Below are 27,683 nucleotides of genomic sequence, written 5' to 3' on the forward strand. Positions count from 1 at the left end.
GTTTGTCCTGTTTGACTTTTAGCAGAACTTTGGAGAGCAGAGGCAGAGGGGGGAAAAGCATAGACTGATAGTTTTTTTCAGCTGAATGATAGGACATCCACTTTCCATGCTTTTTTGTGATGAGTTCCTGTGCAGAATTTGTCCAACTGATAGTTCTGGGGTGAGGCAAAAAGATCTATGTCTGGACTCCCCCATTTGCGTGTCAACATGTTGAAAATCCGTGGTTCCAGTTTCCATTTGTGTGGGTCCATGAGATTTCTGCTTAGTTTGTCTTCCAGAGTATTCAGCTTTCCTGGCAGGAATTGAGTTTGCAGTTGTATTTGGTAGGTCAAGGCCATGTTCCACAATGCCATGGCTAGTCTGCAAAGGGAGTAGGAAGTGTGTAACCCCCTGCTTGTTTATGCACCACATAACTGTGGTGTTGTCTGTCATCAGTAATTGTCCTGGATGAAGGTAGTCCTTGAAGGCTGTCAGTGCATTCTCTACAGCTAACATCTCTTTCTGATTGTATGAAGGTGCATTTGATTTGGGCTCCATTTGCCCTGAATGCACTTCCCTGCCAGAAGAGCCCCCCAAGCATAGTCTGATGCATCTGTAGTTAGGGTTTGGGCAGCAAGGGGTGGAGTGAATTGCATTCCCTTGTTTTGGTAGCAGGCCTCTGCCCACCATGGGAACTCTAGTTGCAAGCAAGATATGATAGGAATCATTGTTTCCAGGCTGTGACAATGTTGACTCCATAAACTTTTTAAGTACCACTGAAGTTTCCTCATATGCAGTCTTGCATATGGAATTAGAAGAATGCAGGAGGCCATGAACCCAAAGGCTTGCAGAATTTGTCTTGCAGATAGCAGGGTTTTTGTGGCCACCTGTTTGAAGTAAGTTACCAAATGAATTTGCTTTTCTGGCGTAAGGCAAACCATCTGGGCAGTTGTATTCAAGCTTGCACCCAGAAATGTAATTTTTTGAAAGGGTACCAGATGTGATTTCTTTTCGTTTATGGTGTACCCTAGACAAGTTAAAACCCTTTTTACAAATGCCAGATGTTTTAAAAGAATGTCCTTGTTTTCTGCCTGAATTAGACAATTGTCCAGTTATGGATATAATTGAACATTTCTTTGCCTGCAAAATGCAATTACTGGAGCCAGGCACTTTGTGAAGATCCTGGGCGCAGTAGATAAGCCAAAGGGCAGTGCAGAGAACTGAAAATGCAAGTAGGCTGCTTTGAAGCGGAGGTATCTTCTGCAAGATTCCCTGATTGGGATATGCAGATAAGCCTTTTAAGTCTAGAGTTACCAACCAGGCATCTTTGCCTAGCACAGGAAGTAACTGTTGAAGAGTCGGCATCTTGAATTTTAGAATGTCCAGAACTGTGTTTAGAGTAGGTAAAGTCCAGAATTGGACGCCATGATTTGTCTTTTCTGGGTACCAGGAAAAGTCTTGAATAGAAACCTTGTCCCTTTTCCTCTTCTGGTACTGGTTGAATAGCCCCCATCATGTCCATGAGGGACAGTACTTGGTTCTGGGCCTGTGCCCACTGATTTTGGGGGCAGGTCTGGCCATCCATTTGGAATTGGCAACGTGTGGAAATGAAATCTGTATCCCTGGGATACTATATTTAAAACCCATTTGTCTTGGGTTATAAGTTGCCAGTTTCTTGCACGAAGTGCCAGTTTTCCCCCAAAAAAGATAAGTGTAGAGGGAAGTCATTGAGACTGTTTACTATAGGGAGGTGCCTTGCTGTTTCCAGATTTGGAGGTGGAGGCACCCCATGGTTTTGTTCTAAAAGCCCCTTGTGACTGAAACCTGGAGCCTTTGGAATGTCTCTGTTTGACCTGAGTGGCTCTCGAAGGAACTGTAAAGGACCAATTCTTAGTAGGCCAGTGCCTACTAAATCTTGGAGGTTGCACTTGTAAGAAATTTTTCAGTTTGCATAGATTTAGCCTTATCTTCCATCTTTTTTTAAAACATCTTCAGCCTTATTACCAAAGAGACGGTCCTGTTGTAAAGGAGCATCCAACAATTTTGCTTTAACATGATCAGGCAGAGTTTGCTCTGAGCCAAGCATGCCTTCTTAGCACAGACCCAGTTACAGCAGCCCTACAAGTGGCCTCCAAAGAATCAAAACCACATTGCAAAGTATGTTTTCCAACTTGTTCAGCTGAATGCAATAAATCCTGTAAGTCTTAATTTCTGACTGTGTGGAAAATAAACATCAATTTCTGTTTAAGCAGACCCATGATATGCTATTGTTATTTAAACATATAAAATTGACAGTTTAATGTCCTGATTGCCAAGATTGCAGAAGTGTAAACAGTCTTACCCCATCTATCCAGTGCCCTGGAATCTCTATCAGAAGGGGTAGGATTTTTAGCAGTAGAAGCCTTAATGCCCGTGGGACCCAGAGAAATGGTTTCAGGATCTGCAATAGAATTTTTGAAAAGGAATTTGTGGGAGTCAGGAACCCTGTAATATCTGTCTGGCTTACAAGGAGCCGGAGGCAGGGAATCAGGAGCCATACTAGATTCTGAAAAAACGTCATTAAGGAGGTATAGCCAAAGGCCTATGCAGAGGAAGAAGAAGAAAATCCCTAAGTCTCTTTTTAGATTCAGAGAAATCCTGACTTTCCCAGTGGAAATGTTCCATTAAGGTATGTAAAGTTTCCCAAAAAGAAAAATCCTCAGGGGGAGAAGCAGAAGGAATGGAATCTTCTGCATCAGAGTCCTCATAAGTAGGTATAGACAAATCCTGTTCATTAGAAGAGTCAGAAGAAATAGGATCCTGTTCAGAAGATTCATAATCAATGTCCTGCCTAGGCCTCTTAGAAGGAGGGGGCTGGCTACCCCCGATCAGAGCAATTAAATCTTCAGCCATTTTGATAATTTGTTTTTTAGGCATTGGGGCCTGCACATGTGGCCCAGGCGTCGGTTTTTTAGACAGAGATTTAGATTTTGGCCTTAGTTTTGAAGATGGCGTTGGTCTAATATACAAATCTGTAGGCCTGAAAACACACTCACAAGCCGGTGTCTGCACAACGGCTCCAGACCCATCTAAGGTAGACACATCCGCGTGTTCCATAATTGAAGCATCTCGCGGCATACTCCAAATGGGTCTCAGTAGAGGCCTGCGAATCATAAGTAGCGGGTATCAGGGGCTGCAAAAGTGCCTCACTGAGTACTGGCGAACTGGCTTAGGAGAAGCGTTGTCGTCAGTTTTGGACCTCGACGGCGTCTCTTTTTCTTTGCGTTTTTTAGGTATTCCGGTAGTCGGATTGCTAACCAATGATATTTCTGGATAATTAAATCATAAGCCAAAGTACTTAGAAGCAAAAATATACCGACGTTTAATAGTGCGTTGATTAAATTTAGCACAAAACCGACAGCAAGGTACGTTGTAGTCAGGGCCTAGGCAAGGAATAAAGTACAAATGAAAATCTTTGAGGTATTAGCTTCCTACAAGTAATGCAATTAACAACTTTTACTGACATCGGTAAGGAGCAAGAAAAAGTTTCCCAAACAGGATACTTAGCTTTTAGTTGAAGACTTCGGTTCTGAAACCAGAAAATGAAAATTTCAGGAGTCGGCCAACCGGCACTTGCGAACTGCTTCTGCTTCGGGCACCGCGCGGCAAGAAAGATTGATGCAATGCCATCGGCTGCATGTTTTATACCCCTGACTACCTGATGTCATGGAAGAAGGGACAGCAACCAACGCAGGACCCAAGACTTTGTTAATCAGGCCAACTGACGGCAACCTGCCAGCAGATTACCCAAATGTAATGACTGCAACAGTGAAACACAAATAACATCTGAAAGTGCATAGATCCTGTCCTGAAACGTAGATATTTCCTGCAAAAATCCCTGATTGGGATGTGTAGACAGGCCTCTTTTAGGTCTAGGGTGGCTAACCAAGCATCCTTTGATAGCATAGAGAGAAGCTGTTGGAGGGTGAGCATTTTGAATTTTGGTATCACCAGAAAGGTGTTTAGAATGGATGGACCGAGTATTGGGCACCAGTTGCCCTCTTTTCTGGGTACCAGGAAGAGTCTGGAATAGAAACCTTGGCCTATCTGGTCTGCAGGGACAGGTTGTATCACCTTCATGGAGAGCAGGAAATGGACTTGGTTTAGGGCCTCTGCCCACTGGTTTGGAGGAAGAACTGGGAACCCTTTTGGGGTTGGCAATGTGTGGAAATAAAATTTGTATCCCTGAGACACTATGTTGAGTACCCATCGGTCGTTGGTGATGGAAGCCCAGTTTTTTGCATGAAAAGAGAGTTTTCCTCCTAGGGGCATAAGCATGTGTGCCGAGGGAAGGGGTGGAGTTGTAAAGTCATTGTGAGTTATTTCATAAGGGGGTGGCTTAGCACTTCCTGCTTTTGATATGGAGGAACTCCATTGCTTAGATCTCTGCATTCCCTGGGGCTGCTGTCTGGGGGTTCTGATTCCCCTAGATCTTATCTGAGCTGGCCTTGAGGGGGCTGGAAAGGACCAGTGCTTGGAGGGGCAATGCCTAGTGAACCTTGGAGGCTGGACTTGCAAGAAGTCTTTAACCGTCTGCATAGATTTTGCTTTTTCTTCCATCTTTTTTAAAAGCTCTTCTGCCTTGGTGCCAAACAAATTGTCTTTGTGCAATGTTGCGCCCAATAGTTTTGATTTGACATGGTCTGGAAAGATCTGTTCCTTAAGCCAAGCATGCCTTCTAAGCACAGAACCTGTGAATGCTGCCCTGCAGGATGCTTCTAGGGCATCAAAGCCACATTGCAAAGTGTGCTTAGAAACTTGGTTTGCAAAACGCATACATTTCTGTAATTCTTTATTTTCTGCACAAGCTGGAAAGGTAGATAATTTTTGTTTTAGGAGTTCCATTGTATGTTGCTGGTTTTTCAGCATGTGGAACTGACAATTTAGTGGTCTAATGGCAAGAGTTGCAGAGGTGTATACTTTTTTACCCCATCTGTCTAAAGTTTGGGAATCCCGGTCCGAAGGGGAGGGAATTCTTGGCTGTGGTTGCTTTTATTCCTTTAGGTCCCTGGGAGATGACCTCTGCATCCGCAGTAGGATTTTTGAAAAGAAATTTGTGAGAGTCAGGGACTCTAATACCTGTCAGGTTTCCTGGGAGCAGGTGGGTAGGGTGTCAGGAGTTGCGCTAGATTCCATGAAATCATCATCCACAACATCCAGGACAGGAGGAATAGCTAAGGGTCTGTGCTGTGGTAAATCTAAAAATTCCCTGAGTCTTTTTGGACTGAGGATAATTCTGACATTCCCAATGGAAATATTCCCTCAAAGTAGGTAGGGTTTCACCAAAAGAAAAACCCGCTGGAGGAGAGGCAGAGGGAATGGATTCCTCTGCATCTGAATCCTCATAAGCAGACAAGGGCATGTCTTCATATTCTGAAACCAGAGTCGGACTCCTGGTCAGATAAAACTGCTGGGGACAAGTCTCTCTCTCTCTTAGAAGGGGTAGGTTGGCTTCCCCTAATAAGCAAGATAAGGTCTTCTGCAATTTTAAGCATTTGGGATTGAGGCATGCAAGCAGATGCTAGAGTTCAGGTCGTTGTTTTTTTACGTGTAGTTCATACCCTCGGCTTAGAAACTCAGGAGTTTTAGAAATAAATGAAGATGCGAAAGAAGTCGTCGGTTTGTGTAGAATATCAGTAGTGAGAAGAACTTTTTCGGAAGCCAGTTCCTGCTCAGCAACTCCGGACCCATCCACGGTAGAGACATCCGCAAGATCCTTAATCAGCAGAGTGTCTCGCGGCATACCAGACGGGTCTCGGTAGGGGCCTGCGAATCCACAGAAGCAGGCATCAGGGGCTGCGAAAGCACCTGAGTACCGAACTGGCGACTAGCTTAACGGAAGCATTGTTGGCAGTTTTGGACCTGTGCAGTCTGTCTATGTTTTTTGGAAGATCGGTAGTCAGATGGCTTACCGGTCATTTCGGAATACGGAGATAGAGAGCGAAAGTATTTAGCTACGATAAGGGATTTTTGATTTAGGAGGCTGTCAATAGAATAACTTGGAAACAGGCTTACAAACATTTAAAATCTGTACTTCTCCATACAGTGGACAAATAGAATGCTCCTTTATCTTTTTCTGCTCATTTATCCTGATAGGGTCAGTTGAATACACAGCTACTGTAGTTCTACTTCCACAGTGTATGGTCATAATACAATTTTAGGTTTAAGTGCAGATTCAGTGATTTGGAAGCAGCAACATTATGGATTGATCTAGCACTCTCCGAAAGGGCAGCTGCCTAAAATGCAGTTTTTCAGATCAACTTGCAACTACTATCACAATGAAAGACCACTCCAGTACACAAGATTGCCTTCTATTACTGTGACTGATGTTATCCTGAACTATTTGGATGTCTGTAACCAAAGTAGTACAGTACTTCAGAAAGTATAAATGACTATGTATGAGCCTCAGTGATGCACGGTAAGACTTTGGCTGAGCTAACTTCTGCATTCTGTGCATAAGAATTGCAGCTACTTCTGAAATAGTATAATTCTGTGAGTCTGGCTGCCTCATGCAGCACAGACAGTAACAGAGGTGAATGACAGCTTCAAGAGAGTCTGCTATGATGTTAAAGCCAGCCACAACCTCAAGTGAATTACTAATAAAGCTTGTCTTGTCTACACTGCATCCTACTATACGCACCTACTGATTTCCCACATTAAGTGTATAGGCCTGTGGTTCAACTTGCCAAAACAGAATACTAGTAATTTATACAGCTCACACATGACAAGACAGTTACTACTAAATAATGCAAAAGTTAACCCCCCCCCAACCATCATCAGTAAGTGTACAACACGAAGTCTGAGCTCTTATGATGGTGGGAATTCAAAATACTTATTTTACTTCTTCAGTCTTAAGGCATTCCAGTACAACATACATGTACACATACACAAACCAGCTGTATTTCACTAGAACAGCATCAGAAATAAAATGGGCACTGCAGGGCTACATTTTATACAAAAAATTACAGTTTCCAGCTGAGAAATTACAGTTGTATAATAACTTACCACAACTGTAGAATTCTGATCGATCAGTTTTGCAGTATTACAAACAAATGTGATACCTTGCCAAAGATGGCCATATTTCAAATCAAGACACCAAAGCCTAGGTGTCTTTCTCTCATGTTGCACACAGTGGTACATAAGATAAACAGCTGTGAAGTACCTCAAGCCTTTCTTGCCCCAAACAATAAGAGTTGAGCAAAATGTACACAACGATCTTGCCAAATGGGAGAGAGAGAGAAAGGAATGAGAAGCCCATCTGGGCCAAAAAAGAAAAAAGGGGACAATGAAGGGGGCGCTGCAACACTGCAAATGTAATAAGTCAGACATCTGTTACACTAAGTTCTTACACAATTATACTATGCTCTGTGATCACTGCTGCTGTATTACTTACAAATGGAAAGGTTTCCAAAGCTTTCTAGATATTGAGAGGTGGACTGAAGCAAACAACTCTAGCCGTAGAGAAAAAAATCAATTTTCATGTGCCTATTAAATGGGGTATGGAAGCTGTTTCTAAAATGGATTTATGAAACAAGTCTCTCAATCTGGGAAGCTCTATTCCAAGGAAGGTACAACAAAAGGAAATGGCTAAATAAATCATTTTAGAAGTTTAGATACAGGTAGACCCAACTTTTTGCCCTGGAAAGAAATTAAATTGATCTGATTTTCTGACAGACTGTCTTTTTCAAGGTAAAATCTGAGCTGCCTGTAGATGTCCAAGGAACAAAAGATTCTCACTCTTGTTTTGAGAAAACGGAAAAAAAAAATCAGAAGGTTGATATACCGATTCAGGGAAAGCTCATTAACACTGGGCATAAAAGGATGGGTTAGTTCTCAGGGTGAACATTGTCCTTAAGAAAAATTAGCAAGAAGCCCTAACAGCCTTTAATTCAGAAACATTTAGCTGAAGTAACAGCTATAAAAGCAGGAATGTTTTCTACCTACAGAACTTAAGAGAAGAGGAGAAAGAAAACTCAAGAATGGGAGTGCTTAAGTTTTCCAAGACATCATTCAGGTCACAAGGAGGAGGAAGACATTTCCTTGGTGGCATGACATGACAAATGTCTTTTAAGTGCTTGAACTCAAAACATACAAAGGTGAATCTAAATGTAGGTACGCAGAAATTGCTGACAGATGTACTTTAACAGAGTAATATGCTTGCCATGCATTCAGCAACTCACACAAAGATAGAATGACAGAAGATCCACAAGTTAAGAATCCCTTTTCTGTATTTGGGCACCAAATAGTGAAGATCTTCCACTTGGAAATCTAAGATTTTCTTGGAGCATGTTTTCCAGCCTCCTGTAATATCTGTAAGCACATCTTCTGAGAAAAGATGCCTAGAAGGAATCAATATCACAGTATCCAAGGAGTTAATATTGAAAGTTTGTAGGTTCAGATTAATGACAACGTCCCTTTACTGAGTGATCAACTCCATCCTTTGAGGTAACCTGAAATGACTGCCCTGGGCCAGATTAAATAATGGAGAACCAGTGCCATCTAGCCCAAAAGGGAGTCAATCAGCAAGATTTTTTTGTTTAACCTTCTTGATTTTGAAAAAGGACCTTGAAAAATCAGAGGGAGGGAAGGAAAGACAAAGGAATCTCTCCTTCCATGAAGGGCATAGTACTCGAGCAGAACAGCTTGAACTGCCTGTTCCACATGGAGACAGAGATCAAACTGACAGCACACCATTGATTAACAATCTATAGGAAGACTTCTCTGCCCACCGTCCATTCTTGAAGGCTTACCTTGGTTCAGTTCAAGTAGTCTACCACAGTGTCTCTCTCTAAGGGGACAGCCTGCAAGAATAAATTGTGCTGAATGGCTATGCCCTAGGTGTTCAGTGCATGTCTGCAGAGGTGACAGGATCTTGTCATTCCATGTTTGTGCCACATGACAAGTGATATTGTCCGTCAGTAGTCAGACAGCCTGGAGACCAAAGATGTTCTAAAGAATGCAGGACTAGTATCAGAGCTTCCATCTCCTTAGTTATGTAATCCTTCATGTCTTGTTTTGACCAAACACTCTGGACATTTATGTTCATGGAACATGCTCACTATGCCAGGTCTGAGGCATCTCTGTAAAGGTTTTAGGCAAAAGCAAGTTAGCAGAAAGAGGACGATGACTCCTTGACAAGGGGCAAGAGAAGAACTGCGAAGTTCAGAGGATGGAAGAGTTGATTCTAAACATACCACTGATTCCTCCTCGTGGAGTCCGGCTAAAAGTATCATGTGAACTATGGTGGGAATGTGCTCCACAGCAATCAAAATCTACCTTCCTTAAGTCATGCTCACAGGAACAAGAAACTGAAGGCATTCCATCAGAAACATGATTCTTGTCTTGCGGAAGAAATGCTATCAATGAAACAGTATTGAGCCAGCATCCCAGAAACACTAGATCCTGAGAAGCAAAAAGAATGTACTTCTAAGTTTTGTAGAAACAAGCGCTGCTACCGTCTGAAGGTGCAAGTCCCAAAACGAAAAAATTCAGGATAAAAACTGGACGCAGCAACCACGATGTGATAAAACCAGTGTTTAATATTAAACTGAAACAGAATAAGCGCTTTCACATGCTACACAGGCATGCTTCTTCAGATTTCAAAAACTCATTGTATCAACCACATTTAAATACTAGCCATTAAACAATATAACTACTTAATTGCTTAATTGATTAATTAAACAGGATAGTATTCTAATCCTAACTTAAAATCAGGTAAAAACATATATAAAGTAAAACATGTGTCACATATATATAGCGTAAATATAAATTATTATACAGAATGTATACAAAAATATATAGAGTCAAATAAAATGTATAAATATATATATATATATATATATATATATATATATATATATATATATATATATATATATATATACCATAACCTCATCAGTATAAGTCATAATATTTGTAACCTAATACATATAGAACTTCACTAGAGATGTTTAATAACAGCATTTAAGAGATAAACAAATAAGGCTCTATTAAAAACGTGTATAAGTGTATCATGAAATATATGTGCACATATATATTAGAGATATACTATTTGAAGTACTTATATAAACATGTATAGGCATATGTAAAGGTATGTTAAAATGTATATGTTGTTCTTTCTATTTAACACTATCCACAGGAAAAAATATATAAATATAAATAAATAGATGGAACATGTTAGCAGAGCATTCATGGTGACACCCTGCATTATAACATACTCACTATGATGTCAATGAAAAGATACATACTAATAAAACTGACTCATATCCAAAAACTACTACAAAGTAAAAATAAAAATAAAAATAATATTCCACCTATGTATTCCTAAACCAAAGCCTATCAGATTTTTATGTAGGCTTTTTGACATGTCCAACCCTTGTAGTTCGTTCTTTCTTATATCATTCATAAATTCTACCTAATAGAGCAAGATACCAATAATAATGTATATAACATAAGCAAGCATAGAGTTATTTATATATATATATATATATATATATATATATATATATATATACACACACACACACACATATGTACAACCACATGTATATACATCAGATCTAGAGTATGTATATCTAAATACGTGCCTCAAGGATTGGTTTGATGCTAATGTACTGATTCAGCCCTGGTTCTGTATGTGCTCTCATCCTGAAGATCCATTCAAGCTCAATAGACTCCAAATGGTTTAGGTTACTACCCCCCCTGTTTATTATGCAGTACCATCTGTAGTACTCTACACCTAAAAGTATGGCCAGCATGTGAACTAACATGCCTGGCTAAAGCATTTTGAGAGTTCATCTTCCTTATATCATATACATGGTTATATATTCTGTCCTTTAACCTCCGCATTGTCATTCCCACATAGAATCCTGTACATTTCGTACATGTAGCTACATAAATTAGGTTCTTACTATTGCAGGTGGCATAAAACTTGGGATTAAATTCAAATGTCATAGTAGGATGAATGAAACATTGTTCAACTGCTATATATCTACACATATTGCATCTCGTGCAACAATAAGTACCCGTTTTCCTTGTATTAAATACATTAATTCTATCTATCATGTATTCTTTACATAGTAGCCTTTTTAAATTCTTACTGTTTCTATAACTGAATCTGGGTTTATGTCCTACTATACTCAGCATTTTAGCATCCATAGTGAGTACATTCCAATGCTTACTTATTATATCCACTATTTTCTTGTTATCATTAGTATATCTTGTAACAAACGGAGTTATGGTATCATATCTCCCTTTATGTCCAGTGTTTACATAATTTATGGTAACCTTAATATTCTCATTTATATTATCTATTGTGGGATATCTAACTTTGTTGATCATAGAATCGTTATATCCTCTGTCTAAAAGCAGAGTGTGTAAATCATCAAGCTATCTTTCAAGCTGTCTTTCTAGATCCGGACTCCCTTTACAAAGTCTATGCTATGTATCCTTACAAACTGCCCTTTTATTACACTGGGAAAGACACGTCTTGGATGCATGCTACTATAACATAAACGTGTATTCTTCCAGCAAGGTTTTCTATACAAGCTGGTAGAAAGACCACCATCCATCATTCTGGTTATTTTAACATCCAAAAAACATGCTTCATTGGCTGAAACTTCTGATGTAAATCTCAGGAATTCAGTGGTAGACTCTAAAAAGTTAAAGGCTAGAAGATCTACCATACTTCTTTTCCAAAACAGCAGTATGTCATCTACAAATCGTTTATATAGTAACACCTGTTGATATGCACTATTGAACAAAAATTCCCTCTCCCAAAAATGTACTACCAAATTCGCGTAAGAATTTGCACAGGGTACCCATTGCTACCCCCCACTTTTGTGCATAAAATTTATCACGGTATATAAACACATTATTGTTAAGGATAGTGTCCAGTAGTGCACATATCAATATCTCCTGTTCATTAGTTACCCCTTCTGTTATTAGCAGCATCCTTCTAACTGCTTCTATGCCGTAGTCGTTCGGGATGACAGTAAATAGATTCCTTACATCTAGAGTTACCATTAAATACGGAACATCTTTAAAATCATTCTTAATAGTAGATAAATCATGAATAAGCTGATAACTATCTTTCAGGATGGTCGGAATATTTCGAACAACGGGTCCTAGTATGCTTTCTATGTATTGTGATATTTTTTCAGTGACCCATCCCTCACCTGCTACTATAGGCCTCATGGGGAGAGGAAGAACATTTTTGTGCATCTTGGGGAGACACTTAATACATGGTATTATAGGGAACTCAACCAAGAAAAAATCATATAGCCCCTGTGCGACTTGCCTGCACATCAATAGATCATAAATATCATCATACACTGTTAATAACTTTCAAGAGAGATCCCAAACTTATCTCTACATAAGTATTAGTATCAGATAACAGAGTGAGCATAGCATTGTCATAATCAACAGTGTTCCTTATCACTATCCCTCCACCCTTGTCAGCTGGTTTGATTATAATGTCTTTATTAGAAGTTAAGTTATTTAAAGAAGCCATCTCCTCTTTGTTTAAATTAAAATACATACATTTAGGCCCTTGTTTTGAAAAATAAGCATAAAAATCATGCTCACATAAATTGATATAACTTTCAACATTGGTTGGTAATTGTGGGCAGAAAGAACTTTGACGTTTAAAGCTATCTATCAGATAGTCATCTTTTTTATCATATATAAACCTTAGTGCCACTAAGCGCCCAAAAAGTCTAAATCAACTAGAAGTTCGCTTAATTTACTTGCCTGGGAGGGAATGAAAGATAATCCCTTATTTAGTAAAGAATAGTCCGCTTTGTTGAATTCAAGTCCTGAGAAATTATAAATCAGCTCATTCAGCTCCATGTCCTTCTTGCACTGAAGTTGTCCCCTGAAAATTTGCGTTTCCTGCGTCCACGACTGTTTGATCTGTCCCTTTCTCTTTCGCGGAATTTTAACGGTAGCGGAAAAAAATCTTCAGAACTCTTAGAGGACGCCTTTGGTCTTGCCCCTAGTCCTTCGCTGTCCCTTGCCTCCATCAGGGCCTCTTGATTACACGGAAGGGCAGAGGAAGCAACGTTGTCGTGTTGCCCTTTAGGTGATGTGACCACGTTGATGATGTGTGGAGCTTTACTATCACTGTTGTAAACTGCAGTTAAGGTTGCTCCACTTGCATCAGATTCACGGACATGCATATTTGATTTATCTATATTCTGAGGTGTGTCATTAATGTCAGATGCTTGCCCTAATCGTTGATTGTATTTAGGCCAAACACTTTACCAAGCAAAAAGTCCTTATGGTCCCGTTGCAGCTTACGATACTTCACCTGCTGCAACCTGTCACTGTATAGCGTAACCTGAGTATAAACTCTATCAATTATTTTTTCATATATCGCACCCTTGAAGCGGTGTTGTCTCTATTCAGAGCCTCCACTTTACGTGTGAGTTCCGCTTCTATAGGGGAACTACTATAGGCACTACTTCTAAGTTTAAGATGAATCCACAGTGATGAAACAGGTCTAGTGTAAAGTTAAGATCTGCAAGACCTCTCTTGAAGAAATGTATCCAGAAAGGGGAAGATCTGAATCCCATGAAACCTGCAAATGGCAATGACAGGAGCTAGGCACTTTGTGAATACCCTTGGGGCTGTAGAAAAGCTAAAGGGCAAAGAAGAGAACTGAGTGTGAAATAAGGCATAAAATCATTAAAAAAATTCCTGTGATTTGGGTGAACAGGAATATGAAGGTATGTATACTAGAGACTGGAAAGCTAACATTCTGAATTTTGGTACCATTAAGAAGATGTCGAGAAGAGTAAAGTCCAGAATAGGTCTCCATTTCCATTCTTTTCTGGGAACTAGGAAAAGCCTTAAGTAAAACCCTGTCCTTGTTAAAGAGGAGGAACAATCTTTATGGTACCCTGAAGAAACACCTTTCTCAGAATAGGAAAGATCAGGGGAAGTTAGTGTGATGGAACCTAAGGAATACCAGAGCTGGCAAGAAGAGAAAGCCAAGACCATCTTGTATCCCTTTTCTATTATGCCAAGAACCCAAACATCTGAAGTTATTAGTTCCCATACTGGACGGGAAAGGGAAAAAAGCTCGGCCTAGGTGGAAATGTGTATGGAGAGGGGGTGGGGAAGATACTGTCATAAGGAGGTTGGCTTGTTAAGAAAGAATGATTTTAACCCTTTAAAGTCATGTTTTGATTTGTCTATTTTGTGAACCTCCTTCCCTTTTGTTGGTTCTTCCACCTTAGAAATATAGTTACTCACACTTGGTCACAGGAGGAATGAATGTATGCTTAAAATCCTGTATAATCTTGCCTCTCTCCTCTAAATTCTTGAAAATGTCAGCTGCAGCAAGGCCAAAAAGATTATCCATATTCACAGGGGCATCTAAAAGTTTGCATGTAATGTTCTCTGGCAGGGACTACAGTTTAAACCAATAGAATCTCCTCAGAACAGAACCAAAAGCAGCTGCTATGAAAAGATGCAGCAGCTGCATCACAACTGCTTCTGACTGAATGTCTTGAGTGCAGACTTCAAAAAAGAAAGAACTGAGGTTTTACTGTCTGAATCAGGCATAGCTGACTTAGGATTACTGAGGTCTCCCAAGACCGAAAATACGTGATCATATGGGTCTGGGTAATTCAAGGCCCGGAAAGAAGTATCAAACATGCAATCCTTCTTTCTGCATCTCTCAATATCCCTGCTATCTTTGTCATTAGGCAATGCATTTGCAGAAGGTAGGATCAAGGAGGAAGATTTTTAGAGAAATTTATGGAAGTCAGGAACCTTACAGAATCCATTTTTTGGGGGGGGGGGCAAAAGGTAGAGATTCTGGATTAAGGAAAAAGTTAAAGGTATCTTTGTACAGCTTCCAAAAATGGTGGGATGAGTGAAGGCTTTTTAACCCCCATATATAAAAGGTCATCACTGTCTTATTTTGGCTTATCTGACACCTGCTTACATTCCCATTGGAATTGCTGCATCATTTTCAACACTTGTGCTCCCAAAGGAACATTTCTCTACAGGATAACCAGGAAAAATGGTGCCTTCCTGCTCAGATTAAAAATCACAGGTGAATCCTTCCTGGAAATCTACAAGCCTGAAAAAAACAACTGGCCAGCATTTATACAGATACTCAATTGCCTCAGCTTGGAACTACCACCCCTGGACATCAGCACTATAACCAATATTCATGAAATAAAACAGCTCTAAAAAGAAAACCTATTTAACTCCTGGGTTTGCCATTGCTTAAGCCCAGCCTAACTCTCAGCCCTCACTACACCTAGCCATGTACTCACTGACCTAAGCACTTGCTCTAGTCTGCTTTACCTTGTTGAACCCTTTCTTCTAAATTAACTCCTGAGCTTGTTCACCTACCCTACTATCTACTACAGCAGATACCAAGTTTGTCTGTAATGTCTATCCCACTGTCTGCTGATCTCCCCAATTCAAACTTTATTTTACAATAGTAGTTTGCATCAATAACCTCTACTGAAATTCGATTTTGATTGTATTTGTTGCTATCTATTTTTGTTATATGTTTACATTTGCTGCTTGTTATATACATATCAGTATTCCATGTATCTAATCGGTACTGTATAGAGCTTTTCTCCCCAGGCCTCCACTGAAAAAGGACTCTTGCTCAGTTGGACATACCCAGTTAACAAATGTCAAAATAAAAATAAAAAAATGTATCTGCGAGAAGTAAGCTAAGGAATCTTCATCTGAATCTTAGTCGTCTTCTTCAGAAGAATCATGATCTCTAGATCTCTTCTGACAAGAATAAGTGGGAACAAAGAAAATAAGTGAGCTGGCTTAAGGGACACAATGGCTTTAAAAGGCCCATAAAAAAAGTCATACCACTTATTCTAAGGGGCTCTAACAGAATCACTCTCGCCTTGAAGTATCTATAGCCTGAGATCACCCCTGCCTTTAGCAACTAGGCTAAAAAAAATAGTCTCCAAGGCCAATTACAACCTCTTACATGAGAGCATAAACAGGTTCATAGCGCTCTCCCCACTGATGGAACACACACCTATGATGAGTTATACACCAATGCTTTATACCAGCACCTGTACAATTTTATTGGCTGTGCCATACCTGATAGAACCAAAGAAAGATCTTCAGAAAAACAAACCTGCCTGGTGGACAACTGCCATTAATAGATTATACAACAGGAAAAAGAAATTGGTGTCTAAGAGCAGGAAGGAACAGTCTCAAGACGGAAACCATTCCCTCCAACTTAAACAAGCAAACAAGACTTCTACTGAAGTCAACCAAAGCTAATTACAAATCCAAATTAGCCTCCCTAACTAAGGATAACCCACAAGGCATTCTTTAGTTACATGAATAACCTCAAAGGTAAAGCCCAGATTTGTGCTGAACTCGTAGTTAATGGTACTACATATACAGAAGCTGTGGATATAGCAAACCTGCTGGCTGACAGATTCAGTGAAAATTTCACTCCCCTGATCCCACCACATATACCCCAAAGCATCCCTAACACCTATCACCCACCTGGTATCTCTGATGAGCAGGTCTTAAACAGCCTCTCCAAGGCCAGAAAAGTACAGTTTTGTACCTACCATAAATGTAGATGTCCGAACTGGATAGCATCTGCAGTCATAACAAATGGGTTGTCCTGTCGTCAGGCAGCCCTTCGGTCGGCCGGATTCCAAAGTCTGGGTCCGGCTTCGGCTGATGTCGCACTCCACCCGACGTCATCTCTGCTGGTCTTCGGGTATAAAGGCATCAGCCAACGCCATTTTCCTCAGTGTTTCTTGCCCCAGATGCCAATTGCCCTCTTGGAAAGCTAAATTTTGGATAAATGCCAATGTTTCCAAAATAGTATAAAACAAACACAAAAATAAGCATGTATGTACATATATACAAACAAATACACCATAAGAGACCCCCAGCTAGCTATTAGGAGGGTAAATACCCTAGGAGTACCACAGAGGGAAGGAGGAGGGTAATCCTGACTGCAGATGCTATCCAGTTCGGACATCTACATTTATGGTAGGTACAAAACTGTACTATGTCCTTCAAGGATGCATCTGCAGTCCTTAAATGGGTAGAGTACCATAGCCAAACTGGGGGAGGAGGAAAAAATAAAATGTAGTTAGGATCACTGCCCGATGCAGCATTGCAGTGGCAAATCCTCGTCAGGCAGCCCTTCAGTCGGCCGGATTCATTTTTATTTCTATTTCTTTTGCCCAGATGCCCCCCTCCCTCTGGCTAAAAAAAATTTTGGATAAATGCCAATGTTTCCAAAAAGATAGTGGTAAACAAAAAAATAAGCATGATGTACATATATACAACAATACACCATAAAAGACTCCCCCCCACCAGCTAGCTATTAGGAGGGTAAACACCCTAGGAGTACCACAGAGGAGAAGGAGGGAGGGTAATCCTGACTGCAGATGCTATCCAGTTCGGACATCTACATTTATGGTAGGTACAAAACTGTACTATGTCCTTCATGGATGCATCTGCAGTCATAACAAATGGGTAGAATACCATAGCCAAAACTAGGGGAGGAGGAATAAAAATTATGGTGTAGTTAGGATCCCTTGCAGTACTGCAGTGGCAAACCCTGCTCGGGATCTGGAATATAGAGGTAAATTATAATGCTTGGCAAATGTATGCACGGAGGTCCAAGTAGCCGCCTCAATAATGTCCTTGGTTGCCACTCCTCGTAAGAAAGCTGTGGTAGTGGCTGTAGCCCTTGTAGAATGAGGTCTTATGTTCTGTGGAATTGGTTTTCCATGGTAGGAATAACAGAATCTTATGCAATTTCCTATCCATTTGGAGATTGTCTGTTTGGAAATTGCTTTTCCTTCCTTTCCTGTTGCATAGGCTACAAAAAGCTGGTCAGTTTTTCTGTTACTTTTGGTTCTGTCCAGGTAGTAGCGTAACTGTCTATGTACATCCAAGGTATGCAGCATTCTTTCACCTCTGTTTTGTGGATTGGGAAAGAAGGTAGGTAGGTGGATTGCCTGGTTTAAAGGCACTCTGGATACCACCTTAGGCATAAATGTAGGATTAGTTCTCATGGACACCCTATCTTGATGGAAGATTAGGAAGGGTTGAACCGCCATTAAGGCCTGTAGTTCCGAAACCCTCCTTGCTGAAGTAATAGCCAGTAGGAAAGCAGTTTTCCATGACAGGTGTTGTAGATCTGCTGTTGCTGCTGGTTCAAACGGAGGGAGTGTCAACTTTTCTAGTACAAAGTTCAAGTCCCATGCTGGTAATGGTGGTTTCCTAGGAGGTTTTACATTCTTGATCCCTCTGAGGAACTGCCTGAGTAGAGGATGTGAAAAGACAGGAAAATCAAAGCTGTATTCTGCTGAAATAGCTGATGCGTGTATCTTAATGGAGGAAAAGGACAGGCCTGTATGTAGAAGCTCTGCCAAGTACTCCAGAATGTTAGCAATATCTATGTTCGACACATCTTTTCCTCTTTCAGTACTCCAAATGACGAACCTTTTCCATTTTCCTGCATAGTTCCTTCTTGTTGAAGGTCTGCGGGCTTCAAGGATAATGTCTTCTTGTGCAGAATTTTTTGAGCTGGTGATTGAGTGGGGAAGCGAATAGATCTATTTGTGGCATTCCCCATTCCTTTGTGATGGCCTTGAAGATGTCCGGGTGTAGCATCCATTCGTGGGCATCCGAGGTGGTTCTGCTTAAAATGTCTGCTAGGGTGTTCTCTTTTCCCGGTACAAATATTGCCTGTAACTGGATGTTGTAGCTGAGAGCCAGATTCCAAAGGTCCAAAGTCATTCTGCATAGGGGGTATGAATGAGTGCCTCCCTGTTTGTTGATGTACCACATGACTGTGGTGTTGTCTGTCCTTATCATCAGATGGCCTTCTTTGAGGAATGGTCTGAATTTTTGGATTGCCAGTTTTACTGCCAGCATTTCTTTTTGGTTTATGTGTAGGTGCTGCTGGTCCTGAGTCCACAGTCCTTGTACGCATTTGTCCAGCATGTGCGCCCCCCATCCTAGGTCTGAGGCATCCGTTGTGATGGTTTGCCTTGCTCGAAAGTTGTGGAAGGGTAAGCCTGGGTTTGACTGGCATGCTTGAGCCCACCATAAAAACTCCTGTTTTAGGCATGGGATTAGTGGTATTTCTGTTTCTAAGCTGTGCCTGTGTTGAGACCATAAATTCTTTAGGTACCACTGTAACTTTCTCATATGCAGTCTGGCATGTGGGACCAAGATTATGCATGATGCCATGAAGCCCAAGGCCTGCAGAACTTTTCTTGCTGTTAGTTTGCTCTGCTTTGTTAATGCCAAGAAGTAAAGAGGGAGCTCTTTTTGTTTTTCTGCAGTTAGGAATGCCATTTGCTTTACTGTGTCCAATTCCGCGCCCAAGAAAGTTCTTGTTTGGGATGGTATCAGCCTTGACTTTTGTAAATTGACTGTGTATCCCAGGGCTTGTAGCAAGTAAATGACCCTTTGTAAATCTGTTGTCAGCTTGCTTTTGTTGTCCGCTTGTAACAGGCAGTCGTCCAGGTATGGATAAATTTGGATTCCCTGTACTCTGCAGTGAGCGATTACTGATGCCAGGCATTTTGTGAATACTCTGGGCGCAGTAGATAAGCCAAAGGGCAATGCTGAGAATTGATAATGCTCTGATCCTGCAAGAAATCTGAGGTATCTTCTGCAATTTGGTCGAATGGGGACGTGCAGGTATGCCTCCTTGAGATCTAGAGTTACCAGCCAACACTCCTTGCCCAGCATGGGAAGAAGTTGCTGTAGGGTCAGCATTTTGAATTTTGGGACAATGATGTATGTGTTTAAGATGGACAGGTCGAGAATAGGTCTCCAGTTTTCTCTTTTCTTGGCACTAGGAAGAGTCTGGAGTAGAATCCTTTGCCCTGTTCTGTTATTGGTACTCTTTCCACAGCTCTCATCTTTGTTAATTCCGCTATCTGCTGCAGAGCTTCTATTTTTTGATTTGGAGGCAGGTTTGGCATTCCTCTTTTTATTGGTAAGGTGTGGAAGTGGAACCGGTAGCCTTGGTCTATGGTTTGTAAAATCCACTTGTCTTTTGTGATATAGTGCCAATTTTTCGAGAATAAGGCTAACTTTCCGCCTAATGGTGCTGCTATTTGCTCCCTGGTAGGCGGAGTCAGAGCCAAGTCACTGTGATTGTCCTGTTGCAGTGGCAGTGGTTGTGTCTGTGCCTCGGTTATTGCCTTGCCACTGTCGTCCTCTGTAGGCACCTCCTCTGGATTGATTTCTGCCCCTAGAGCGTCTATTCCTGCCCCTTTGGGATCTTGTGGTGTCAGGAAAGGACCAATTTTTGGCAGGCCAGTTCCTGCTAAACCTTGGGGCTGAACCTGTAAGAAATCTTTAACTGTTTGTACAGATTTTGCCTTTTCTTCCATTTTCTTCATTACCTGCTGGGCAGGTTCCCAAATAGACTGGCCTTATCCATAGGAGCATCTAATAGCTTTGCTTTAACATGATCCGGTAAGACCTGTTCTTTCAACCATGCATGCCTTCTTATCACTGTGCCAGTCATGGCTGATCTAAATGAAGCCTCCAGTGCATCATAGCCACATTTTAAGGAATGGTTACTAACCTGTTGAATGTTATTCACCATTTCTAATACATATTTCTTATCTAAAGATTCATCAGAGGACAACTTTTTAATTAACTGATCAAGCATAAACTCTTGGTATTGGATCATGTGAAACTGACAGTTTAAAGCTCTAGCTGAGAGAGTAGCAGAGGTGTAGACTTTTTTCCCCCATCTCTCTAAGGACCTGGATTCCCTTTCAGAGGGAATAGGGTTTTTTGCTGTGGTCAAGGCTACTGCCTTAGGTCCCTGGGATATAGTTTCGGGGTCTGCAAGTGGGGCCTTGTATAGGTGGTGATGAGTGTCTGGCACCCTGTAAAATCTATCTGGTTTGGCAGGGGCTGGAGGTAAGGAATCAGGTACAGTGCAGACATCATTAAATGCATCGTCCACAACAGGCAGAACATGAGGTATAGCTAAGGGCCTATGTGGTGGTAAGTGCAGAAAAGGTCCTAAGCCTTTTTCTTGAATCTGAGAAATCTTGTCCCTGCCACTGGAATTGTTCTCTCACGGCATGTAAGGTTTCCCCAAAGGAGAATTCCTCTGGTGGAGAGGCAGCTGGAATGGATTCTTCAGCATCGGAATCTTCATAATTGGAAAAAGGAGCCTCTGGCTGGTCTGTAATGTCTGAGTCATCCGCAGAATCATCAGAGGACACAGGCTCGGGGGGCTCTGCTCTAGGTCTCTTTTCTGGGGGCCGAGAGGCCCTGTCTGGGTGAGATTGGGATCCCCTAATTAAGGATATTAAATCTTCTGCCAGAGTAAGCATTTGTGAACTAGAAGTGGGCCTGAGTGAGGGGGGTTTAACAGGCACTGATTTAGCAGATTTAGCTGCTTTAGCCCTGGTAAAGGCCTTAATAGACATGGCTGCAGGAGGCCTAGCAGCACCACGTGCTGGGGTAGAGACATCCAAAGGGATGGTGTCTGATAAATCACTAGGAACCACAGTTGTAGGCAAAATTTCTGAGGCTGATTCAGGTAAGGTAGCAGGGGCCTCAGTAGTAGTCAAGGATTCGGCTGAAGATTGACCAGTTTTCTCGGTTTCGGCCGAAACCGAGACACTCGCGGCTTGCTTAACCGTGGTTTCGGCCGAAACCGCGGACCGTGAGTGTCGGTCTTTTCTTTCGTTTTAACAATTTGGGTAGTCGGAGGATCCGACGGCATAAAGTACGCAAAATCTGAGCCGAAAAACTGTTCAGCAAACTCCGACCGACGCCTAAGCGTTCGTCGGTTGAAGGAAGCACAGGCCGAACAGGCTGCTACGCCGTGGTCTGGGCCTAAGCAAGGCAAACAGTAAGAGTGGAAATCTTTATGAGGTATTTGTTTCCCACAAGTTAAACAGTTACTGACTTTTTCTGACATCGGCTGAGGCAAGAAAGAGTCCCCAACGGGGTACTTAGCTTTTAGAAGTCTTCGAAGTAGTATTCGGTAGTAGTAATCTCTGGATCTGACCGACCGGCACTTGCGAACAGCTTCTGCTTCGGGCGCCACGCGGCAAGAAAGACTGAGGAAAATGGCGTCGGCTGATGCCTTTATACCCGAAGACCAGCAGAGATGACGTCGGGTGGAGTGCGACATCAGCCGAAGCCGGACCCAGACTTTCGAATCCGGCCGACCGAAGGGCTGCCTGACGACAGGACAACCCATTTGTTATGACTGCAGATGCATCCATGAAGGACATCACAGCCTGTATGGGACTAGACAACATCCCAGGCTGTGTTCTACATGGGTTAAAATAAGAATCATCACTATTGGGCATGCTTTTCAAATCACAGCCTAAGCACTGGCTTCCTCCCAGCGGAATTGAAAACAGCTACAATCATCCCTTTGCAAAAAAGGGGGTGCATCCACAGACCCTAGGAAATACAGACCCATTACCCTGACCAGCCTGAACTGCAAGGCCATAGAATGAATCATCATGGACCTTATTAAAGATACAGGAAATGTCCAAACGTTAGACCCCATGCACATGCCTGTTAAACTTGGACTTCTTTGAGACAGTCACTAAAGCCCTAAACGAGTGCAAATCTGTGCATACGGCCTACCTAGACTTAGCTAAGGCCTTTGACACAATCCCCCAATCGGGCATTATTGATAAACTCACCCATCTAGGTATCAACCCATATATTGTCAGATGAGTTGCAAACTGACTCATTGATATAACACATACTGTTAAAATAGGGGACGCCACCTCCTTCAGCAGACCCGTAACCAGTGGTATTCCACAGGGGTTGGTGCTGGGACCCCTATTGTTCAGAATCTACTTCTCCGAAGTACAGGCTAAAACTAAAGGACTGTGGCTGACAAAGTTTGCTGATGACAGCAAACTGGGAGTGACCAATGAAACCCCTAGCAATGTCAACATCTTGCAAGAAGGTCTTATGTAGACTAATGACTACTGCCAAAGTCAAGGTCTTAAACTTAATGCAAAAAAATGCATCATCCCCCTTTGGCAAGGGTGATGTTCCTGCAAACTACCACATCAATAGCAATACCCTAAGCACACAGTGGTGAGAGATCTGGGCACACAGGTTGAAAGCAACCTTAACTTCGTCACCATGTCTCCACAGTGGTAAGAAGGGCATTGCATTTTATATTGCTCATCTCATAAGTAAGGGCATTGCCTCCAGAAAACAAAAAGTTATAACTCCTCTGTACTCTTCCTCATCAAGCCAACAATAAGAGTACAACGCTCCCTTTGGTACGTTCCTTTCCAAACACTTGCAGCAATTGCAGAGACCACAAAGGTTCCTTACAAAAAATTCAGGGTCTTCAAGATCTGTCTTATGCGGATAGACTGAAATGATTATCACTTTACTCCTGAGTCGTACAGACTGCTCAGAGGCAACCTGTGCCTTGCATATACAGCAATCGCTGACCCAGCTTTAATGGAAATGCTGCACATTCACAAGTCAAATGGGGCACATGTCACTCACTCAAAGGACCTTAACCTGGTATGTCACATCAACAGAACTTGCTTGAGACATATTTGTCTCACACAGGTTGTCCCACCTTTGGAACAAGCTTCCTATTCATGTTAAACAAAGCCCCTCATTGGCCTTAAGTGTAATATGGATTGGATAGGTAGCCGGAAATTCACCCCAGGAGGTTCCATCAGTGCCCATATTGGACAGGGTCAACAGATGCTGATTTTAGGGTCTGCTTCAACCAGAGATCCTTGGGAACACAGGTTGAACTTGGCTAGGTTTGTAAGGGCATTGGGGTCATTAGCCTAGTAACCTCTTAAGATCCTATGGTACACTTGGATTTAAGCTTTTTTGTAAGAACATGGGCTTGCACATAATGAAGGTCTGACCTCTGATGTACCTCAATAAGGGTAACAGAAACTTTTTTCCAAGATTTGAGAAATAACCTCAGACAACCAGATGTGATCCCCCCCCCTTCATGCCAGGGTGGCCATTTGATCAGTTGTGCTGGATGTGCTTAGGGGCTTTGCCTCAGCTCCCCCTAAGGGGCTGCAACAGCAGGGGCTGCCAAGAAACATGGATGGGTCAAAGGACACATCAAGAGGCGCAGTGAAAACATCCAAGTTCGCCTGGACATCTGATGCTTTAGTCTTCGATTGTTTATGCTCCTTTTTTGGGTGAAGGGGGACCATCCCACTTGTGAAGTCATCTTACCCTGCGAGAGCCCTTTGAGGCTTTGGTTCTCAAGGTAAATTTTTAGTTAAGACAAAAAGCTCCTTAGGGTCTTGAGAAAAAATTAATAAAAAATAGTATTCTCCATCATTTTGTACAACTTCTTATAAGAATTTTTCCTGTCTTAGTTGACATGAAAAATATATACATTTTGTCAAAATTAAAAGAGGAAGGCCCTCCAACAGCAATATTTACCTGCCTAGGCAAATGGAACTGGCAAAGGCCATACGGCTGACAGACTAAAGATGAAACACAGGTTCAGTGTTCAATCTGGCAGCAATATTATTCAGAGATACTTTGTGCCCATAAGTCTCTTGCGTACCACTTAGCCTTTGTATGTTCTGGTCAAACATCAGATATACAGTGCAAGACAATGACTCTGAGGCTTTGGCATCCTAGCTGGACATAATGCTATCCTTGGAAGGATATCCAATTCATTAGTAATACTGCAACAGTGAAAGTAAGGACAGCTCAACATGTTCCACACCAATGTTCTGGCAAACATCCCTGTTTATATTCACTCATTCCTCCCTAAACACACATATCAGGCCATGAAATTTAAACAAATCTTTTCTAGACACTGCAAGATACTTGACATTTCATCAATCTACCAGCAGACCAGATGATTTCTCTGAAAAAAATCCATAAATTAGCCCTGACTGGACTCTCAACTCCCTGCTTTCAGGGTATTATCGGCAAGCTCCAGCTCATCCACTCGTTACCTCCAGCTGAGGACATCTTTCCAGACAGTGCAGCTAATGCACATTTGCTTGAATACCTGTTGTGAGAAAATGACATTATATTTGGTTTCTGCAGAAAATGACTATTTGACTTTCTGATGTAGAAATGCAAAATGTCTACTTGTACTAAGCTAGCCTTGGAACAGAACCCAAAAATCATATGTACATCTACATAAAAGTTAATATTTCCTAAATCCACCACAAAAATCCTCTTACCAAAAAAGACATTGTGGGTCAACCAAATTCAGAGTAAATCTGCATGTAAACACTTAACGGCTGAAAACAAGTGCAGTATATATCTGAATGTCTATGTAAGTTCCTGACACTTTTAGTAAAAGTGCTAAACAGTGTTTCAGACATTGCCTTGTATGTCTACACACTACACAGCATGTCTCCACACGCTTTCCAGTGGGTCAATCAGTAAAATTTAAAATATTTTCAGTACCTGTAAAAATATGGGTACATAACTTCTCTTCAAGGCAGGAAATGTACTACAAGCACAAAATGTATCTATACTAAAATGGCATTAAACCAGGCATATTTCATGTTCAAATTATTTAGGGTTCTACCAGTAAACATGCAAAGCTGTTGGGTTCACAATTTTGTGCCATTTGGTTTGCAAAGCAAATAAATATTATATGTTCTATCAGACCAAACTTGCATCAGAATTACATCTTCACTGTGTTGGCATGACAAAGGATACCTACTTTTAAAGTGAATTTTGTCCATTTTTATTATTATAGCATCCAATCTCAGAAGCACAGGCTGGGTACTTGAATATACCTTCTTTCAGCTATTAGCTCTTAAAAGATATAGACTTGATCAAACAATCTTACTTTTAAAGGAAGAAAATCTATAACTCCTTCAAAAATACAGCCTTGTAGGGATTGGGTCATGTTAAAGTCAAAAAGGCCATCCAACATGAAACTGTACTTTATCAAGACATATGGTTTACAGAAAAAAATGCAATCGTTAGTTTTGCTTACGGCAGCCAAAGAAAAGGTATGAAAAACTGTGCTTAAATCACTAAGTATCTGTGAATATTTCAATGTTTTGATATTGTTGTGGCATAAAAATAAATTTATCATTAAAATTAAAGATGCAGCTGTTCCAGAAGCAGAAGCTAAGGACATTTTACAGACTAGTATCAAACTACCACTCCTTGAAAGATATGTCAAAAAAATATTTTTTATTAAGAACACTTCGTAAGACATTAGTCAGTGGTGAAGGACTTAATAGTAGTGATGTTGCAATTTACAGAAAAGCATTAGCTCAGTCTCTTTAACATGGCATTCTTTCGAGCATTTTTCACTCAACACCAAAACATGCATTCATATTAGCGTTTCTGAAATATCTAATGGTTGAAACCAATCAGACGATCAGTGGACAATGATTTTATGTGAACAGTTTATAGAGATAAATAAAACTCTAAATGCTTCATTCACTCACTACAAATAGTTTTTATGAATGTAACAAATGCAGAATTATGGATATAAAACTCACCATACCTCCTTGTTTTTTAATTTAAGTTGGTGAGCTAGTGGAACTGGTGTAATTTTCAGTAGTTTTACTGTAGTTTCGTTTAAAAAGTATGGATGAAGGATTCTTAACTTAGTTGGATCAACGTTCCACAATAAAGGTGGGATCTTCCAGAATCCTTTCATAATCTGTAAAAAGTAGACATATTGCAGTGAATGAGGAATGTTGCTTACAACAGTCATTTCATCCAACCATCAGTTCAACAAGTTATGATACCATGACTTTTGTCAAAAGAAAAGGACTTATAAACAGAAGTCACTTACTCTCTGAATTGGGATGGGTAGCCTAAACTGGCAAGGTCACCTGAAGATCCATTAACATAATTAAAAAAAAAATGATCACACTTTAATCTTCTGTGCAGTTAATGTTCCTGTACATCTCTGGTGTACATTATGCAAATGTGATTCATTCTTTCCTAAAATGGCAAGTTACAGGAAGCCACATGCATAACAACTTATTTTTCACAAAACTTGTTTCCACAAAGCACCATACCACTTTATGAAAACAATTAAAATGATTGTAGTAGTAAGCAGAACACAAAAATGAGAATGGTTAATTGAAAAAAAATCCAATGACAGTTGTTTTGACAACTCAAAGAATGAATTCAAGTATTGCTACTTTCAGTGCGGACAGATCCCTGAAGTAAAGCAAGATGTAAAACTGTACTGTTGGAAATGATACTTGAATGAAAAACAAAACTGACAGAATGGCTGATGTTACCATGCCCCTTCAGGTAGAACAAATGACAACCTAACGGAACACAACAGAAAAAAAAGCAGCATATGCTCAAACATTTTTTAAAGTTTCTAATTTAAACCATAAACTAACCACCAACAACCGTTATCTATTATCTGACAAGCAAATAGCAGGGGTTTTATGGAATGATACCCATTTTGGGGTTTTAGTCCCATAAGTGCTGATTAATACTGATAGCCAAAAATAAAGCATGCAAACTCTTACCATAAAGTAAAAGAAAGAATGAGGCATGAACCATGTGCTCAGATTTCAATTAACTAATACTTTTAGGAATAGAAACTAAAAAAATAACCTTAATCTGTTAATCAGGGTGTTTCTTTTTACTAAATACAAAGCAACAAAAAAAATGAAATTTGCATCATCTGTTACTGTTGCCTCTGCACAGCTCAA

At 40.9% G+C, this 27,683-nt stretch overlaps 1 protein-coding gene across 1 annotated transcript in view; it reads right to left on the bottom strand.

The window, feature by feature from the left end:
* Positions 1 to 27,683, bottom strand: part of ST3GAL4 (ST3 beta-galactoside alpha-2,3-sialyltransferase 4) — a gene marked incomplete in the record, with an annotated part of 1,396,457 nt that overhangs the window by 545,401 nt on the left and 823,373 nt on the right. The window contains 1 exon segment of the mRNA XM_044080811.1: positions 26,507 to 26,665. Coding sequence (XP_043936746.1) covers positions 26,507 to 26,665 — 159 coding nt within the window.

Source organism: Protopterus annectens, chromosome 8.part0 (assembly GCF_019279795.1).
Source record: "Protopterus annectens isolate FY-2018-M chromosome 8.part0, PAN1.0, whole genome shotgun sequence".
Lineage (NCBI taxonomy): Eukaryota > Metazoa > Chordata > Ceratodontiformes > Protopteridae > Protopterus > Protopterus annectens.